The sequence below is a fragment of the Ylistrum balloti genome, unplaced genomic scaffold (assembly GCF_031769215.1).
Source record: "Ylistrum balloti isolate Yb309-2 unplaced genomic scaffold, AGI_CSIRO_Ybal_v1 Utg369648, whole genome shotgun sequence".
In the NCBI taxonomy this organism is placed as follows: Eukaryota; Metazoa; Mollusca; class Bivalvia; order Pectinida; family Pectinidae; genus Ylistrum; species Ylistrum balloti.
Genome location: NW_026781905.1, coordinates 316,497 through 338,259, shown reverse-complemented (window position 1 = coordinate 338,259; position 21,763 = coordinate 316,497). Strand labels below are relative to the sequence as shown.

General features: G+C 39.0%; 1 protein-coding gene across 1 annotated transcript in view; it reads left to right on the top strand.

Annotated features, from left to right (window-relative positions):
* Nucleotides 1-20,934, top strand: part of LOC132555833 (exocyst complex component 3-like) — a 42,477-nt gene extending 21,543 nt beyond the window's left edge. Inside the window, exons 15-24 of the mRNA XM_060220196.1 lie at nt 1,211-1,303; nt 1,845-1,938; nt 8,105-8,175; nt 10,858-11,024; nt 12,298-12,375; nt 14,086-14,238; nt 15,256-15,364; nt 15,603-15,686; nt 17,996-18,088; nt 18,569-20,934. Of these exons, the coding sequence (XP_060076179.1) occupies nt 1,211-1,303; nt 1,845-1,938; nt 8,105-8,175; nt 10,858-11,024; nt 12,298-12,375; nt 14,086-14,238; nt 15,256-15,364; nt 15,603-15,686; nt 17,996-18,088; nt 18,569-18,652 (1,026 nt within the window). The 3' untranslated portion in view covers nt 18,653-20,934. The remainder of the gene's footprint in view (nt 1-1,210; nt 1,304-1,844; nt 1,939-8,104; nt 8,176-10,857; nt 11,025-12,297; nt 12,376-14,085; nt 14,239-15,255; nt 15,365-15,602; nt 15,687-17,995; nt 18,089-18,568) is intronic.
* The last annotated feature ends 829 nt before the right edge of the window (nt 20,935-21,763 follow it).

Genomic DNA, 21,763 nt, shown 5'->3' with positions numbered 1-21,763 from the left:
ATTACAGCTCATAATTATACAGATTACAGCTCATAAATATACAGATTACAGCTCATTGATATACAGATTACAGCTCATAATTATACAGATTACAGCTCATAAATATACAGATTACAGCTCATTGATATACAGATTACAGCCCATAAATATACAGATTACAGCTCATAATTATACAGATTACAGCTCATAAATATACAGATTACAGCTCATAATTATACAGATTACAGCTCATAATTATACAGATTACAGCTCATAATTATACAGCTCATAATTGTACAGATTACAGCTCATAAATATACAGATTACAGCTCATAAATTACAGATAATTATACAGATACAGCTCATAATATACAGATTACAGCTCATAAATATACAGATTACAGCTCATAATTATACAGATTACAGCTCATAATTATACAGATTACAGCTCATAATTATACAGATTACAGCTCATAATTATACAGATTACAGCTCATAATTATACAGATTACAGCTCATAAATATACAGATTACAGCTCATTGATATACAGATTACAGCTCATAAATATACAGATTACAGCTCAAATGTTTAGAGTTTAGGGTCATTGCAGAACTGAGAAAATAGAGAAAATGGACAAATATGATCTACTTACTGTACAAAAGTGTTTGGATTTATTTATTGTGTTGAGACCCTTCTTGTGTACATGCATGGATAATTCATTTACTCCCATTTAAAGGATACCAAATATGGAAGGGACTGTATATTCATTCATAATCTGATACATATCTCTGCTTGGCCTGTGATTACATAATCAGGTACATATCTCTGCTTGGCCTGTGATTACATAATCAGGTACATATCTCTGCTTGGCCTGTGATTACATAATCTGATACATGTCTCTGCTTGGCTCATGATTACATAATCTTTTAGAAACTGTTATCTGATTGGCCTATTGTACTGCACGTAACCAATCACAGGGCTTCTTACCTTTCAGCAGTGCCTGTACTCCTGAATATTAGTAAAATTTCATTTTGGAACATTGCCATTTTATTATGATTTAGTCATTTGAAAGTTGACATAATTCTTTTTTGATTAAAAAAACAAGTACAAGACTGAGGATCAATATATACTGAATAATCTTTGTTTTAGGATATCAACATTTATTTGATAAAATCTCTTTGGAATTTTGTGATAAAAGTAGACAGAAATCTTAACATATATATTGTACAGGACTGGTTCCGGGAAGAACATCCAGATGCTGATGGGGACGGATTCTATTCAACTTCACTGCCCGTTATCTTATTCCAAATGATGGAACAGAATGTGAGTTATTATGTGTTCAGACAATATTACATAATATTGTTGTATCTGTCACAGTTTTATTGAGTTACTTTTCCTTACAAGGCTTGTAAATCAGAAACAAGTCATATATTTGGAACTAAGTATTTTGTTTAAGGTCTGTAAAGCCGAAATATTAATTTGTGAAATTACCTTAATTTTCCTTTTCTGGATAACAATATTCCTGCACCCCCAACCTATGATACTTATATGTTGCAGTTGATTCGATGTTCAAGTGCCTATTCCCATTATCACGATTTTCCTTTAAGAAGTCGTCAACTGATGGGCAAACTTGTAACATAGGATTTCAAAAGATGCAGGATGATAAAAATTATGAGGAAGTTTTATGGTTGCCATAGCGATCTCATTCAGAAATATTCTTTTTCTTTTTGCAATATGAAGCTGACCATATCAGATGTTCCTTAGTTTGCCTGTTGGTTCCATTGTTGTGTACCTTGTTCTCTTTTGAGAAAGTTACTTTACTTATTTAGATTGACCAAAGGTTTCACCTCTTGTTTCATTTCAGCTCCAAGTTGCACAAATGATTGGTGAAGATCTGGTGAAGAAAGTTCTCGGATTGTTTGCAGATGAGTTGAATATGTTTGCTAAGGAATATCAAAGTGAGTGTATAAGAATAGCCTCACCCACTACTATATCTATATATGCTGACACTGAAATTTTGAGCCATCAGTTTGACTTGATGTAAATCCCAACACAGAGGAAGCTTGTCTATGCTATTAACAGCAGTAGTTGATTACCAAATTTGTCTGCAGAATTTTTATTTCTTTTCAAAATCCAAGAGTCTAAAAAATGTGAAATTTGATAATATATCGCCCACTGTCTGACGTGACAGTCAATTGGACATGATAATGGATACAAGTTTGTAAGACAGAATTTGGGTTATAGAGCCAACGTCATCCGTTCTAGTTGAGTGGGTTGTGGGTTCCTTCACCCTCCACTTCTAAAACTTGTTATAAAGCATATAAATTTGATTTTATTGGAACATTTCAAGATCATTTTTTATCCCCCACTTTCACCGAAACGGCGGATGTTAATATAGGGGTTTGTCGGTCTGTCACACTTTTGTTTCTATGTTCTAACTTCCCCAAATATCATCCAATTTTGGTGAAACTTGGTCAGCAGATGCATCTTGAGGTCATTAAGACTGCGTTTGACTATCAGTGTCATCTGTTAATGATTATGCATACTAAAGAGGTATCCTTTGATTTCATTGGTCGGCTCATTTCCCTGCTCAAACTTCCCTAAATGTAATCCAATTTAGATGGTCAGCAGATGCATATTAGGGTACATAAGACTGAGTTCAGCAATCATCATCATCTGTTAATATCTATGCATACTAATTAGGTATCCTTTAATTTCTTTGGTCAGTCAGTTTTTGTGCTCTAACTTTCCTTATTATCTGATTTAGATGTAACTTGAAGTCCCACAAATATTATCAGTTTGTCATCAAACTATATCATTCTACATAGCATTATGACATGTTTACTCTTAACCTCAAAAATATTTACGTACAATACGTTTGGAAAGCGGGGGGATATAAATTCCATTAATTTGCTTGTTGAATCACAATACGTTTGGAAAGCTGGGGGATATAAATTCCATGAATTTGCTTGTTGAATCACAATACGTTTGGAAAGTGGAGGATATAAATTCCATTTGCTTGTTGAATCACAATACGTTTGGAAAGCGGGGCCATATAAATTCCATGAATTTGCTTGTTGAATCACAATACGTTTTGAAAGCGGGGGATATAAATTCCATGAATTTGCTTGTTGAATCACAATACGTTTGGAAAGCTAGGGGATATAAATTCCATGAATTTGCTTGTTGAATCACAATATGTTTGGCAAGTGGGGGATAAAAATTCCATGAATTTGCTTGTTGAATCACAATACGTTTTGAAAGCGGGGGATATAAATTCCATGAATTTGCTTGTTGAATCACAATATGTTTGGTAAGTGGGGGATATAAATTCCATGAATTTGCTTGTTGAATCACAATACGTTTTGAAAGCGGGGGATATAAATTCCAAGAATTTGCTTGTTGAATCACAATACGTTTGGAAAGCTGGGGGATATAAATTCCATGAATTTGCTTGTTGAATCACAATATGTTTGGTAAGTGGAGGATATAAATTCCATGAATTTGCTTGTTGAATCACAATACGTTTTGAAAGCGGGGGATATAAATTCCATGAATTTGCTTGTTGAATCACAATACGTTTGGAAAGCTGGGGGATATAAATTCCATGAATTTGCTTGTTGAATCACAATACGTTTGGAAAGCTGGGGGATATAAATTCCATGAATTTGCATGTTGAATCACAATACGTTTGGAAAGCGGGGGATATAAATTCTATGAATTTGCTTGTTGAATCACAATACGTTTGGAAAGCTGGGGGATATAAATTCCATGAATTAGCCTGTTGAATCACAATACGTTTGGAAAGTTGGGAGATATAAATTCCATGAATTTGCTTGTTGAATCACAATATGTTTGGAAAGCTGGGGGATATAAATTCCATGAATTTGCCTGTTGAATCACAATACATTAGGAAAGCTGGGGGATATAAATTCCATGAATTTGCTTGTTGAATCACAATACGTTTGGAAAGCGGGGGATATAAATTCCATGAATTTGCCTGTTGAATCACAATACGTTTGGAAAGTGGGGGATATAAATTCCATGAATTTGCTTGTTGAATCACAATACGTTTTGAAAGCGGGGGATATAAATTCCATGAATTTGCTTGTTGAATCACAATATGTTTGGAAAGCGGGGGATATAAATTCCATGAATTTGCTTGTTGAATCACAATACGTTTGGAAAGTGGGAGATATAAATTCCATGAATTTGCTTGTTGAATCACAATACGTTTGTAAAGCTGGGGGATATAAATTCCATGAATTTGCCTGTTGAATCATAATACGTTTGGAAAGTGGGGGATATAAATTCCATGAATTTGCTTGTTGAATCACAATATGTTTGGAAAGTGGAGGATATAAATTCCATGAATTTGCTTGTTGAATCACAATACGTTTGGAAAGTGGGGGATATAAATTCCATGAATTTGCTTGTTGAATCACAATACGTTTGGAAAGTGGAGGATATAAATTCCATGAATTTGCCTGTTGAATCACAATATGTTTGGAAAGTGGGGGATATAAATTCCATGAATTTGCTTGTTGAATCACAATACGTTTGGAAAGCTGGGGGATATAAATTCCATGAATTTGCTTGTTGAATCACAATATGTTTGGTAAGTGGGGGATATAAATTCCATTTGCTTGTTGAATCACAATACGTTTGGAAAGTGGAGGATATAAATTCCATGAATTTGCCTGTTGAATCACAATACGTTTGGAAAGTGGGGGATATAAATTCCATGAATTTGCTTGTTGAATCACAATACGTTTGGAAAGCTGGGGGATATAAATTCCATGAATTTGCTTGTTGAATCACAATACGTTTGGAAAGCGGGGGATATAAATTCCATGAATTTGCCTGTTGAATCACAATACGTTTGGAAAGCTGGGGGATATAAATTCCATGAATTTGCCTGTTGAATCACAATACGTTTGGAAAGCTGGGGGATATAAATTCCATGAATTTGCCTGTTGAATCACAATACGTTTGGAAAGCTGGGGGATATAAATTCCATGAATTTGCCTGTTGAATCACAATACGTTTGGAAAGCTGGGGGATATAAATTCCATGAATTTGCCTGTTGAATCACAATACGTTTTGAAAGCGGGGGATATAAATTCCATGAATTTGCTTGTTGAATCACAATATGTTTGGAAAGCGGGGGATATAAATTCCATGAATTTGCTTGTTGAATCACAATACGTTTGGAAAGTGGGAGATATAAATTCCATGAATTTGCTTGTTGAATCACAATACGTTTGTAAAGCTGGGGGATATAAATTCCATGAATTTGCCTGTTGAATCATAATACGTTTGGAAAGTGGGGGATATAAATTCCATGAATTTGCTTGTTGAATCACAATATGTTTGGAAAGTGGAGGATATAAATTCCATGAATTTGCTTGTTGAATCACAATACGTTTGGAAAGTGGGGGATATAAATTCCATGAATTTGCTTGTTGAATCACAATATGTTTGGAAAGTGGAGGATATAAATTCCATGAATTTGCCTGTTGAATCACAATATGTTTGGAAAGTGGGGGATATAAATTCCATGAATTTGCTTGTTGAATCACAATACGTTTGGAAAGCTGGGGGATATAAATTCCATGAATTTGCTTGTTGAATCACAATATGTTTGGTAAGTGGGGGATATAAATTCCATTTGCTTGTTGAATCACAATACGTTTGGAAAGTGGAGGATATAAATTCCATGAATTTGCCTGTTGAATCACAATACGTTTGGAAAGTGGGGGATATAAATTCCATGAATTTGCTTGTTGAATCACAATACGTTTGGAAAGCTGGGGGATATAAATTCCATGAATTTGCTTGTTGAATCACAATACGTTTGGAAAGCGGGGGATATAAATTCCATGAATTTGCCTGTTGAATCACAATACGTTTGGAAAGCTGGGGGATATAAATTCCATGAATTTGCCTGTTGAATCACAATACGTTTGGAAAGCTGGGGGATATAAATTCCATGAATTTGCCTGTTGAATCACAATACGTTTGGAAAGCTGGGGGATATAAATTCCATGAATTTGCCTGTTGAATCACAATACGTTTGGAAAGCTGGGGGATATAAATTCCATGAATTTGCCTGTTGAATCACAATACGTTTGGAAAGTGGGGGATATAAATTCCATGAATTTGCTTGTTGAATCACAATACGTTTGGAAAGCTGGGGGATATAAATTCCATGAATTTGCTTGTTGAATCACAATATGTTTGGTAAGTGGGGGATATAAATTCCATTTGCTTGTTGAATCACAATACGTTTGGAAAGTGGAGGATATAAATTCCATGAATTTGCCTGTTGAATCACAATACGTTTGGAAAGTGGGGGATATAACTTCCATGAATTTGCTTGTTGAATCACAATACGTTTGGAAAGCTGGGGGATATAAATTCCATGAATTTGCTTGTTGAATCACAATACGTTTGGAAAGCGGGGGATATAAATTCCATGAATTTGCCTGTTGAATCACAATACGTTTGGAAAGCTGGGGGATATAAATTCCATGAATTTGCCTGTTGAATCACAATACGTTTGGAAAGCTGGGGGATATAAATTCCATGAATTTGCCTGTTGAATCACAATACGTTTGGAAAGTGGAGGATATAAATTCCATGAATTTGCTTGTTGAATCACAATACGTTTGGAAAGTGGAGGATATAAATTTCATGAATTTGCCTGTTGAATCACAATACGTTTGGTAAGTGGAGGATATAAATTTCATGAATTTGCCTGTTGAATCACAATACGTTTGGTAAGTGGGGGATATAAATTCCATGAATTTGCTTGTTGAATCACAATACGTTAGGAAAGCTGGGGGATATAAATTCCATGAATTTGCTTGTTGAATCACAATACGTTTGGAAAGTGGAGGATATAAATTCCATGAATTTGCTTGTTGAATCACAATACGTTTGGAAAGTGGAGGATATAAATTCCATGAATTTGCTTGTTGAATCACAATACGTTTGGAATGTGGAGGATATAAATTCCATGAATTTGCTTGTTGAATCACAATACGTTTGGAAAGCGGGGGATATAAATTCCATGAATTTGCTTGTTGAATCACAATATGTTTGGAAAGCTGGGGGATATAAATTCCATGAATTTGCTTGTTGAATCACAATACGTTTGGAAAGTGGAGGATATAAATTCCATGAATTTGCCTGTTGAATCACAATACGTTTGGAAAGTGGGGATATAAATTCCATGAATTTGCTTGTTGAATCACAATACGTTTGGAAAGTGTGGGATATAAATTCCATGAATTTGCTTGTTGAATCACAATACGTTTGGAAAGTGGGGGATATAAATTCCATGAATTTGCTTGTTGAATCACAATACGTTTGGAAAGTGGAGGATATAAATTCCATGAATTTGCCTGTTGAATCACAATACGTTTGGAAAGTGGGGGATATAGATTCCATGAATTTGCCTGTTGAATCACAATACGTTTGGAAAGTGGGGGATATAAATTCCATGAATTTGCCTGTTGAATCACAATATGTTTGGTAAGTGGGGGATATAAATTCCATGAATTTGCCTGTTGAATCACAATACGTTTGGAAAGTGGGGGATATAAATTCCATGAATTTGCTTGTTGAATCACAATACGTTTGGAAAGCTGGGGGATATAAATTCCATGAATTGTTGAATCACAATACGTTTGGAAAGCTGGGGGATATAAATTCCATGAATTGTTGAATCACAATACGTTTGGAAAGCTGGGGGATATAAATTCCATGAATTGTTGAATCACAATACGTTTGGAAAGCTGGGGGATATAAATTCCATGAATTGTTGAATCACAATACGTTTGGAAAGCTGGGGGATATAAATTCCATGAATTGTTGAATCACAATACGTTTGGAAAGCTGGGGGATATAAATTCCATGAATTGTTGAATCAGGATCAGTTGTTGGAATATTGAAATGATTAATCTGATTCTCCTGACAGAACAAAATAACATGGCTGCTATGGCTTGTGATTGATTTCGGCCAATCAGACAATAGACGCTGTTACATGATATCACCATCAGAGCCTACCAATCACTGGAGAAATGTTGGATAGTAAAACTGCCATGTTGGTTTTTTCAGGTGAAATTCAAAGCTACAAGGAAAGACATTTGATGGACAGAAGTGAGCCCAAGTTTTTCATCCACTACTTGGTAATATGTCTATTATTTCTGTGATTTGTGGGTGTCATAAGTTGTAACCCAAAGGTTACGCCTGACATCATTTTTCATGAAAATTTGTCCACATTGTTAGAATACCAAGATTTACAACAAGGTTTCCTGTCAAAAAATCAGTTTCCAATCTCAGAATTACATTCAGAATGACATGGTATTGTCATTTGGTGGTCAGGTTGCGCAATGGTTACTCACTCGCCTTTCACCTAGGCATCCAGGGTGTGATTCCCCCAACAGTCGTGAAAAAATATGGGGTCACCTGGCCGACCATGTGGGTTTCCCTTGGTACTCCGGTTTCCTCCCACAGTAAGACCCTGTGTGATTCCATCCGGGCCAACAAGAGTGATTTATATAAGCTTAAAACTGGTTTCACAATTGTTGTGATATAAACATAGTTTACAATAGATTTTCACACTTGTGATCATATTGATCTCTGATGTTTCCTTTCATTATTTTCTTAAAGCTTGTTTCACACAGCGTTTTACATTATTTTTGACAATAGATTTTTTTAAATTTTGTAGTAAAATGGCTTTTTCAATGATGGAATAGATAAGGGGTATATTCCAGTAAAACATCTATCCTACTCCAGTCGCCACATTTTGTTTAAGGGTACAAGTCATAGAATATATATATGATAATTTACTCGGCATTAAGAAGCATGAAACTAAACCATAGATAAAATGTAAATATTTTGGGAGTCCTCGTGTCAATTATATTTTTTACTGGAATATCTCAAATGCTCAATTTAACAATGCCCTTAAACCTGATGCTTTTCATGGCCCCAAATGCCTTTTTATTTCATTTCAATGTTTCACTGTCTGTCTTATTTGGGTGCAACAAGTTAAATCCTGCTTTCTTCAGTCTGTCATCGATTGTTAGTGGGGGGGCTCAGTCTGACATTAATTGTTAGTGGGGGGCTTCAGTCTGTCATTGATTGTTAGTGGGGGGCTTCAGTCTGTCATTTATTGTTAGTGGGGGGCTCAGTCTGTCATTTATTGTTAGTGGGGGGCTTCAGTCTGTCATTGATTGTTAGTGGGGGGGGGGGGGGCTCAGTCTGTCATTTATTGTTAGTGGGGGGCTTCAGTCTGTCATTTATTGTTAGTGGGGGGGCTCAGTCTGTCATTTATTGTCAGTGGGGGGCTTCAGTCTGTCAGTAATTGTTAGTGGGGGGCTTCAGTCTGTCAGTAATTGTTAGTGGGGGGCTTCAGTCTGTCAGTAATTGTTAGTGGGGGGCTTCAGTCTGTCATTTATTGTTAGTGGGGGGGGCTTCAGTCTGTCATTGATTGTTAGTGGGGGGGGGCTCAGTCTGTCATTGATTGTTAGTGGGAGGGGGCTTCAGTCTGTCAGTAATTGTTAGTGGGGGGGCTCAGTCTGTCATTTATTGTTAGTGGGGGGCTCAGTCTGTCATTGATTGTTAGTGGGAGGGGGCTCAGTCTGTCATTGATTGTTAGTGGGGGGCTTCAGTCTGTCAGTAATTGTTAGTGGGGGGCTTCAGTCTGTCAGTAATTGTTAGTGGAGGGCTTCAGTCTGTCATTTATTGTTAGTGGGAGGGGGCTTCAGTCTGTCAGTAATTGTTAGTGGGGGGCTCAGTCTGTCATTTATTGTTAGTGGGGGGCTCAGTCTGTCATTGATTGTTAGTGGGAGGGGGCTCAGTCTGTCATTGATTGTTAGTGGGGGGCTTCAGTCTGTCAGTAATTGTTAGTGGGGGGCTTCAGTCTGTCAGTAATTGTTAGTGGGGGGCTTCAGTCTGTCATTTATTGTTAGTGGGGGGCTTCAGTCTGTCAGTAATTGTTAGTGGGGGGCTTCAGTCTGTCATTTATTGTTAGTGGGGGGCTCAGTCTGTCATTTATTGTTAGTGGGGGGGGGGCTTCAGTCTGTCATTTATTGTTAGTGGGGGGCTTCAGTCTGTCAGTAATTGTTAGTGGGGGGCTTCAGTCTGTCAGTAATTGTTAGTGGGGGGGCTTCAGTCTGTCAGTAATTGTTAGTGGGGGGGCTTCAGTCTGTCAGTAATTGTTAGTGGGGGGCTTCAGTCTGTCATTTATTGTTAGTGGGGGGCTTCAGTCTGTCATTTATTGTTAGTGGGGGGCTCAGTCTGTCATTTAGTGTTAGTGGGGGGCTTCAGTCTGTCATTGATTGTTAGTGGGGGGGGCTCAGTCTGTCATTTATTGTTAGTGGGGGGCTCAGTCTGTCATTTATTGTTAGTGGGGGGGGGGGCTTCAGTCTGTCATTTATTGTTAGTGGGGGGCTTCAGTCTGTCAGTAATTGTTAGTGGGGGGCTTCAGTCTGTCATTTATTGTTAGTGGGGGGCTCAGTCTGTCATTTATTGTTAGTGGGGGGGCTCAGTCTGTCATTGATTGTAAGTAGGGGAGGGGGGGCTCAGTCTGTCCTTGATTGTAAGTGGGGGGGGGCTCAGTCTGTCCTTGATTGTAAGTGGGTGGGGGGCTCCTGTTCATGGAACAATAAAGTCAGCTCACAAACACATGCTACAGGAAAACTATTAGTAACCAACTTTCATGTTTAACAGATTTTCAATGCTGGTTAAAGTAAAAATTTCATTAAATATATTTGATTTTTGAAAAACAAAATATATATGACAATAGCACTATTTATATTAGAATTAAACATTATGTTGGTTTATGATTCTTCTCCAACTGATCATAGATTGCCAATATCAACAACACGATTGCCTTCTGTGACTACATGAAGGAGCTGAGGAAGCGATACCTGAAAGAGGAGTTTGATGATCGACTAGAGGAGGAAGAGGATAACATCAGGAAAGATCGATTTCAGTTACTGACAGACAGGTTCAAACAAATCGGAAACCTTGGGTTAGTGTGAGATTTCAGTTACTGACAGACAGGTTCAAACAAATCACACACCTTGGGTTAGTGTGAGATTTCAGTTACTGACAGACAGGTTCAAACAAATCACACACCTTGGGTTAGTGTGAGATTTCAGTTACTGACAGACAGGTTCAAACAAATCACACACCTTGGGTTAGTGTGAGATTTCAGTTACTGACAGACAGGTTCAAACAAATCACACACCTTGGGTTAGTGTGAGATTTCAGTTACTGACAGACAGGTTCAAACAAATCACACACCTTGGGTTAGTGTGAGATTTCAGTTACTGACAGACAGGTTCAAACAAATCACACACCTTGGGTTAGTGTGAGATTTCAGTTACTGACAGACAGGTTCAAACAAATCACACACCTTGGGTTAGTGTGAGATTTCAGTTACTGACAGACAGGTTCAAACAAATCACACACCTTGGGTTAGTGTGAGATTTCAGTTACTGACAGACAGGTTCAAACAAATCACACACCTTGGGTTAGTGTGAGATTTCAGTTACTGACAGACAGGTTCAAACAAATCACACACCTTGGGTTAGTGTGAGATTTCAGTTACTGACAGACAGGTTCAAACAAATCACACACCTTGGGTTAGTGTGAGATTTCAGTTACTGACAGACAGGTTCAAACAAATCACACACCTTGGGTTAGTGTGAGATTTCAGTTACTGACAGACAGGTTCAAACAAATCACACACCTTGGGTTAGTGTGAGATTTCAGTTACTGACAGACAGGTTCAAACAAATCACACACCTTGGGTTAGTGTGAGATTTCAGTTACTGACAGACAGGTTCAAACAAATCACAAACCTTGGGTTAGTGTGAGATTCAAGCTTTAAAGAGATGGCTGAAGTTGTAACAGGTTTGAGTAGTGTGATAAGTAACATGATAATATTTATCATATGATAAGCCCATGGGGACACTGAACACTTTATCTCTGATTCGACAGGATCAGGCTATTTACAGTGAAATTATATTTTGTGACTCTTGTTGATAAATTAACTGGCTCGCCTTATCCTTGATTATATTTCCAAGGGAAACATTTAGAAAATGTACATAATATGAGTCTCGGACACTATAGATAACAAACCAACGGCTACTACAATCAGACCCAAAATTACTCTGGACTTTTCACACAGTAATAAACTCATCAGTTCCATCTTTGTGCCACTAAAATTAGACAAAAACTAAGTTATTAAATTGACAGGATATTTAAGGTAACATTTATCAGTGAACAATATGTTGCAGGTGTAATATACTGCTGGATGAGGTGTGGATTGACTTGCGAAACAGTAAATGTATTGACGAGCTACTCACCAAATCTTGGTAAGTAACTGGCTGGATCCTAGATAGGACCATGTCCTTTTGAAAGTAAAGGAAATTTAGGGGACTTGTTTGACACTCTGAAAGATCCATGTTCTGTCCTGTCCCATCCCTGTCCTGTCCCATCAGAATTCAATCCCATCTCATCCCTGTCCTGTTCCATCCTTGTCTCGTCCAGTCCCTGTCACATTCCTGTCTCTTCCCTGTCCTGTCCTGTCAGTGTCTCATTCCTGTCTCCTCCCTGTCCTGTTCTGTCCCTGTCTCGTCTAGTCCCTGTCTCATCCCTGTCATGTCCTGGCCAGTCCCTGTCTCATCCCTGTCTCGTTCCTGTCTCGTCCCTGTCCTGTCTCGTCAGCGTCCCATTACGTTTGGTCCCTGTACTTCCTGCTCCATCCCTGTCCTGTTCCATCCCTGTCCCGTTTAGTCCCTGTCTCATTCCTGTCTCGTCCCTGTCCTGTCTCGTCAGCGTCCCATCACGTTTGGTCCCTATATGTCCTGTTCCATCCCTGTCCTGTCTCGTCCCTGTCCTGTCTCATCAGCATCCCATCACGTTTGGTCCTATACATCCTGTTCCATCCCTGTCCTGTTCCATCCCTGTCCTGTCTCGTCCCTGTCCTGTCTCGTCAGCATCCCATCACGTTTGGTCCTATACGTCCTGTTCCATCCCTGTCCTGTTCCGTCCCTGTCCCTGTCTCGTCCCTGTCATGTCCCTGTCCTGTCCTGTCAGCGTCCCATCACGTTTGTTCCATGTATGTCCTGCTCCATCCCTGTCCTGTTCCATCCCTGATCTGTCTCGTCCCTGTCCTGTCTCGTCAGCATCCCATCACGTTTGGTCCCTATACGTCCTGTCCATCCCTGTCCTGTTCCGTCCCTGTCCCTGTCTCGTCCCTGTCATGTCCCTGTCCTGTCCCGTCAGCATCCCATCACGTTTGGTTCCTGTATGTCCTGTTCATCCCTGTCCCTGTCTCGCCCCTGTCTCGTCCCTGTCATGTCTCTGTCCTGTCCCGTCAGCGTCCCATCACGTTTGGTTCCTGTACATCCTGTTCCATCCCTGTCCTGTTCCGTCCTTGTCCCGTCCAGTCCCTGTCTCGTCCCTGTCTCGTCCCTGTCTCCTCCCTGTCCTTTCCCATCAGTGTCCCATCACGTTTGGTTCCTGTACGTCCTGTTCCATCCCTGTCCTGTTCCGTCCCTGTCCCGTCCAGTCCCTGTCTCGTCCCTGTCTCCTCCCTGTCCTTTCCCATCAGCGTCCCATCGCGTTTAGTCCCTGTACGTCCTGTTCCATCCCTGTCCTGTTCCATCCCTGTCCTGTCTCGTCCCTGTCCTGTCTCGTCCTGTGTCATCCATGTGCCGTCCCTGTCCCATCTCAGTCCTGTCCCGTCTCTGTCCCGTCTCAGTCCTGTTTCGTCCTGTTGTCTCCCTTTCTGAATCATTATTATATCTTTATATACATGCTTTTTACATATACAGACCATAGGGAGATTTACTGAAGTGTCAGACAAGATAAATTTCTGTCAGCAATCATTGATCACTGAAAAAACTGATAAGTACATGAAAAATTTGGTAAATCCACTGTAATTTTTCTTTATTATAAGATCCAGTCTTATTCATTAAACTTATCAAGCATGAATTTTGCTTTTATTTTGTGACATAACATAAAACAAGTATGTATTGCTAGGTTTTCTAAAACACTAGGTTGTTTACTTTGTGTTTTAGGTGTCAGGGGTCTCACTGTGTGGATATCATCTACGCCACTTGGGCGGACTATAGCGGAGACTTTGTTCACCTCAAGGAGCCCTTTAGTGTGGGGCTTGTTGTCGAAGCCCGACGCAGATTGCTACGAGAGTACATTAAAGCAATACTCTCCAAGTAAGTAAAATCCGCTGAAAGACCGAAAGGTCGTAATTGTTGACGTATAACCTGCTCAAATAAATAGATAAATAAGTAAGTAAAACCAAGTGTGAATGACCTTTAGGTCAAGCTGAGAGTTACTATTTATAGGTCAAATATTAAATAAAAGTGATCCCGAGCCAATGTCGGTTGTATATAAATGATGTTTATCAGTGATTTTCTACACCTGAAGTGGATGCCAAACAGTATGCAGGGAGATTGGCTAACTATAATATAATAATCACAGAATGACCCTGATGAAGCGCCCCCTAGGGGGTGAAACCGGTCAACTACAGTTTTCTGTAAATAATGTATATGAATCATTAATAAACTGAAACATCTGCAGTGTTGAGTTGGCTTTTCATGCTGTGATTAGCTTAAATACTGATACATGTACTAATTGGCAGGGAGGAGACATTCATGTCGTACAGACATTTTTAAGTCTTGAAGTGGCATCTCACAGTAAGGCTTGGAATGTTTGTTGTGTTTAGCTCTGAAACCTGCCTGAAGAAAATTTAGAAAATTAATAGATTCAGGTATCTACACGTTTCCTTCGCAAGAACGGAAAGGGTCACAGGAATATAATGGTGCCTACATCCGTCCTGTTCTAAGTATTTGTCAATTCTCAGTAATTTTGTTTCTATGGTGATTTCAATAACACTTTATACTAATGTGAAAAACATGATAATAACATGGATACATTCATGTTTTAGGGTTCAAAGGTCAAGGTCACCATTACTATTTGTAGAAAAAAAATTCATTCAATGACATTTGTTACACTCTAAACAACCCAGTCAGTGACAACATACTAGCAACTTTATTTCATAAAGAATTTTAATCAAACTAGACGAAGAGAATACCTTTTAATGAGTTGGCATTTTGGGGTTCAAAGGTCAAGGTTGCCTTTTCTATTTATAGAAATTTGTCGAACAGTGATGATGTTAAGTATTTGAACATAAAATGAAATTGTGAGTAATTATATTTCATTTATCTCAGGAAGCTACAGCTGAAGAACTATTCCGAGCGTAAACCTGTCGCTGACAAAATATGTTCGGAAGCTGATAAGTTGAAAGAGCTTTTTAAAGAATACGGGAACTTAAAAGCAGTAAGAATAAAGCTTTTGTATTATGTTTTTATCTTTTGATAAATAGAGGTGTAGAGTTTTTAAATCAATTAGATTCATACTATATACATGTATATTAATTGAATAAATTCACAAACTTACTTAAATATTTCATATTCGTTTCTGTCAGTTTGATGTATATGACATGTTTATCAAATTTTTCAAAAATATATGCAAAGTTTTGAGGTTGTTTATCACATGACAAACGTTTACTTTTCAGGGGGAAACAGATTTTGGACCTCTGAAATTGTTGGCTGAAGTGTGGAAACTCCGAGATACCTCAATGATGCAACTTGAAATAACAGTAAGAGATCATCAACTGAATTTGCTTAAATAAGGCTGTTGAAAATATTTGATTTTAATTTTTTAATATAAGATTTTCTTCTACAAACGTTGAGATAAAAGATCTCCTTTAAGACTAGATCAAAGGAAAAAGTGGAAAAACATTTATTTGGCAATTTATCAATGTTTGATAATAAACCTGTCTACATTTATTGCAGATCAAATAGAAATTCATATAAGTTGTATTAATAGTTAATAATAATAACCCATTCCTGACTCTTACAGTCAGAGGTTACACACTGGATCCCTGACACTTACAGTCAGAGGATACACACTGGATCCCTAACACTTACAGTCAGAGGATACACACTGGATCCCTGACACTTACAGTCAGAGGATACACACTGGATCCCTGACACTTACAGTCAGAGGATACACGCTGGATCCCTGACACTTACAGTCAGAGGATACACACTGGATCCCTGACACTTACAGTCAGAGGTACACACTGGATCCCTGACACTTACAGTCAGAGGATACACACTGGATCCCTGACACTTACAGTCAGAGGTTACACACTGGATCCCTGACACTTACAGTCAGAGGGTACACACTGGATCCCTGACACTTACAGTCAGAGGATACACACTGGATCCCTGACACTTACAGTCAGAGGATACACACTGGATCCCTGACACTTACAGTCAGGATACACACTGGATCCCTGACACTTACAGTCAGAGGGTACACACTGGATCCCTGACACTTACAGTCAGAGGATACACACTGGATCCCTGACACTTACAGTCAGGATACACACTGGATCCCTGACACTTACAGTCAGGATACACACTGGATCACTGATACTTACAGTCAGAGGATACACACTGGATCCCTGACACTTACAGTCAGAGGACACACTGGATCCCTGACACTTACAGTCAGGATACACACTGGATCCCTGACACTTACATTCAGAGGATACACACTGGATCCCTGACACTTACAGTCAGGATACACACTGGATCCCTGACACTTACAGTCAGGATACACACTGGATCTCTGACACTTACAGTCAGGATACACACTGGATCCCTGATACTTACAGTCAGAGGATACACACTGGACCCCTGACACTTACAGTCAGGATACACAATGGATCCTTGACACTTACAGTCAGAGGATACAAACTGGATCCCTGACACTTACAGTCAGAGGAGACATGTTGGATCCCTGACACTTACAGTCAGGATACACACTGGATCCCTGACACTTACAGTCAGAGGATACACACTGGATCCCTGACACTTACAGTCAGAGGTTACACACTGGATCCCTGACACTTACAGTCAGAGGTTACACACTGGATCCCTGACACTTACAGTCAGAGGTTACACACTGGATCCCTGACACTTACAGTCAGGATACACACTGGATCTCTGACACTTACAGTCAGGATACACACTGGATCCCTGATACTTACAGTCAGAGGATACACACTGGACCTCTGACACTTACAGTCAGGATACACAATGGATCCCTGACACTTACAGTCAGAGGATACAAACTGGATCCTTGACACTTACAGTCAGAGGAGACATGTTGGATCCCTGACACTTACAGTCAGGATACACACTGGATCCCTGACACTTACAGTCAGAGGATACACACTGGATCCCTGACACTTACAGTCAGAGGTTACACACTGGATCCCTGACACTTACAGTCAGAGGTTACACACTGGATCCCTGACACTTACAGTCAGAGGTTACACACTGGATCCCTGACACTTACAGTCAGAGGTTACACACTGGATCCCTGACACTTACTGTCAAAGGATACACACTGGATCCCTGACACTTACTGTCAAAGGATACACACTGAATCCCTGACACTTACAGTCAGGATACAAACTGGATCCCTGACACTTACAGTCAGAGGAGACATGTTGGATCCCTGACACTTACAGTCAGGATACACACTGGATCCCTGACACTTACAGTCAGAGGATACACACTGGATCCCTGACACTTACAGTCAGAGGTTACACACTGGATCCCTGACACTTACAGTCAGAGGTTACACACTGGATCCCTGACACTCACAGACAGAGGATACACACTGGATCCCTGACACTTATAGTCAGAGGGTACACACTGGATCCCTGACACTTACAGTCAGAGGATACACACTGGATCCCTGACACTTACAGTCAGAGGAGACGTGTTGGATCCCTGACACTTACAGTCAGAGGTTTCAATGTAGACATCCAGATTGGATAGTTGACATGGTTAGAACTGTCTGATTATTTTGTTTGATTCTCTGTTACAGGGTCTGACGGTTAAACACCCTGACATCCGTACAGAACAGCTGATTAGTCTCCTGATGGGGCGCGGTGATATGAGTCGTGTGGAAGCAAGACAGGTATTTTTCTAATTCACAACTGAGTCAGCTACAATGAAACTGTTGACTGTCAGGCTCCACTTTTACTGATCTAGAGTCCAGCAGTTTGGTAGAGTGTCTTGTCAGTAATTTGCAGTTTCATGCTGTTTCTGTTTACATCAAAGTTCAGAGCAAACATTATCTTAATTTGCATTTCTTTGTTAGGGTTAAATGTCCATTTATCAACTACATTACCTGTAGAATGAAAGCTTTATTAAACTATTACCAATGTAAAAACCTTTCTGCATATCATTGATAATTTGCAGGATTGAAACTTGGTTTGATCTTAAAATATCAATAACCTCAGTGATTTTACATGGATTTGATAATTATCATCTAAATTTGTTTAAATAAGCATAAGTCTTGTTACCGCCTAAAAATTTATTTGGTATTTGTACATATTATATATTTACATTAAAATGATTATGATACCAGCACGTTCATTTTACGCATCCATTTCAGATGGTACAGGACACAGTCGGAGAAGATGATCAACTAAAACCTAAACCAAAGGGAATCTTTACTGAAGTGGCACAAATGAGCTAACCTGGTCACGGCACCAATAGTTTCTTTTGGACAGGGGCAATGGGGTTAGGGTCGAATTGTCTGGTACTGCACCAATAGTTTCTTTTGGACAGGGGCAATGGGGTTAGGGTCGAATTGTCTGGTACGGCACCAGTAGTTTCTTTTGGACAGGGGCAAGGGGGTTAGAGTCGAATTGGATTTGTGAAATGATCAACATTGTCATCGCTAGGATAATAATCCAAGTGGCAACAGATATATTGATTTTATTGATTACAAAAGCAAGAACATTTTACTTTTGATTTCATTTAAAGTGAAAAATACCCAATACCCAGGGATTATTGAATGGATCAGATCTTCTCATCAAGTCATATGTCATATCAGATTCCTGATGTAGGGATTAACTGATCTGGTCATTGTGCTAAAATCATTCCACAATTCTGGAAATTTATTTTCTATCTTGGTCATTTGTTTAATGAATGTGTACAACCTGAAGAAAAGATTACGCAATTACTTGCTGTTTGATTTAATGAATGAATAATGTAATTACAGAATTAAAGGTGATGATGAGTTGTGATAAAAATATGTGCTTTTACATACTGGACAGCTGTACAGAATAAGAATGATCATTCCAGATTTAGAAAAAAATCAGACTCTCAATGTTGGCAGTGTATAAATGAATCCTACTTTTATGCTGATGAGGTGAATGGTATTAGACTTTTTGCTGAGGGGTGAATGGTATCACCTTTTATGCTGAGGGGTGAATGGTATCACCCTTTATTCTGAGTGGTGAATGGTATTCGACTTTATGCTGAGGGGTGAATGGTATCACCCTTTATGCTGAGGGGTGAATGGTATCACCCTTTATGCTGAGGGGTGAATGGTATCACCCTTTATGCTGAGGGGTGAATGGTATCACCCTTTATGCTGAGTGGTGAATGGTATTCGACTTTATGCTGAGGGGTGAATGGTATCACCTTTTATGCTGAGGGGTGAATGGTATCACCCTTTATTCTGAGTGGTGAATGGTATTCGACTTTATGCTGAGGGGTGAATGGTATCACCCTTTATGCTGAGGGGTGAATGGTATCACCCTTTATGCTGAGGGGTGAATGGTATCAACCTTTATGCTTAGGGGTGAATGGTATCACCCTTTATGCTGAGGGGTGAATGGTATCACCCTTAAGATCCTCAAATCGAGTTAAACTCTTGGAAAATGTTTGGTTGTATTAGTCATAAACCAATCTGATTAAAATACATTGTACACTACATTATGAAGGTCTTGCATTGGACTGTAAGGGGTCACATTCAGATGACCTTTAAACCAACAAATCAAAACATGCCTGGTAAAATGTTAGCAGAGCATGTTGCTCCTAGGCATTTATCATGGCTGATCATTATTAAATAGATAATAACTGATTTTCCTGAGTCTCATCCACACCAAGATGGCTGCATCCATCACAAACTGCCTTATTATAAACACTGTGTTTATTGTGTGCATCACTTGTGGCTTTCGTTTCCATTATCATAAATACCTCGGAAGGAAATGAAGTGATGCTTTCATTATTTTCAACACTGCTGCAATTGCCCGTTTTTAACCTCCTATTTTAACACGCTACCAAACAGGCATACAAGAGATGAGTTTTGTTTGCCTAAAATATCAAGTTGTATTGTAAGCATTGAGGTCATCTGAACATGACCCCTTACCAGCCAATGTGAGATCTTCATTTTAATCAGATTCGGTTATAAAATACCAGTTCACTTCTTGTAATAGTTACTTGTTCCGTCTGTTTTTAATGTCACACTCACAAGAGTTATTCCCCCTTAGAACTGTTGGTTTGAAAAATTAAGTATTTTGGTAATTATTGACACTAATGTTAAAAGCCTTATAGGATTTGTATGATATCACACTACTCCCTTAAGTGTGATTGGAAAGCTGGTAAATAATATCTTTACATAGCAAAACTTGACATTTTTAACTGATTTTCCTGTGTTGTATATACATATATAACATCAATAAAACACCAAACAACACAAATTATGTCAGTTTTAATGTAGATAAAAGTTTGTTTATTTTCTCTCCATCATCAAGATTGAATGAGGATAATTTAATATTCCATTATATCTCCCCAGTTTCTGATTTCTGTTGTACACAATAGGGGAAGATTTTATCAATCATTGCTTTGTTTGGTGCCAAACAGGTTATGTGCAATATTTGTTTGTGAATGTATTGTATGATGAAATACATGGTGTATTTTAATTTATATACAGATATAAACAAGACATTGTTATGTCAATGGAATTTACATCTTTGTTTTTTTATTCTTTTTTAATCAGATTTAATTGTGTATGGATGCTGGTTATGGTGTGTGTGGATGTTTGTTATGGTGTGTGTGGATGCTGGTTATGGTGTGTGTGGATGTTGGTTATGATGTGTGTGGATGCTGGTTATGGTGTGTGTGGATGTTTGTTATGATGTGTGTGGATGATGGTTATGGTGTGTGTGGATGCTGGTTATGGTGTGTGTGGATGTTTGTTATGGTGTGTGTGGATCTTTGTTATGGTGTGTGTGGATGTTGGTTATGGTGTGTGTGGATGATGGTTATGGTGTGTGTGGATGATGGTTATGGTGTGTGTGGATGTTGGTTATGATGTGTGTGGATGATGGTTATGGTGTGTGTGGATGTTGGTTATGGTGTATGTGGATGCTGGTTATGGTGTGTGTGGATGTTGGTTATGGTGTATGTGGATGCTGGTTATGGTGTGTGTGGATGTTGGTTATGATGTGTGTGGATGATGGTTATGATGTGTGTGGATGCTGGTTATGGTGTGTGTGGATGCTGGTTATGGTGTATGTGGATGCTGGTTATGGTGTGTGTGGATGTTGGTTATGATGTGTGTGGATGATGGTTATGATGTGTGTGGATGCTGGTTATGGTGTGTGTGGATGCTGGTTATGATGTGTGTGGATGATGGTTATGGTGTGTGTGGATGTTGGTTATGGTGTATGTGGATGCTGGTTATGGTGTGTGTGGATGTTGGTTATGATGTGTGTGGATGATGGTTATGATGTGTGTGGATGCTGGTTATGGTGTGTGTGGATGCTGGTTATGATGTGTGTGGATGCTGGTTATG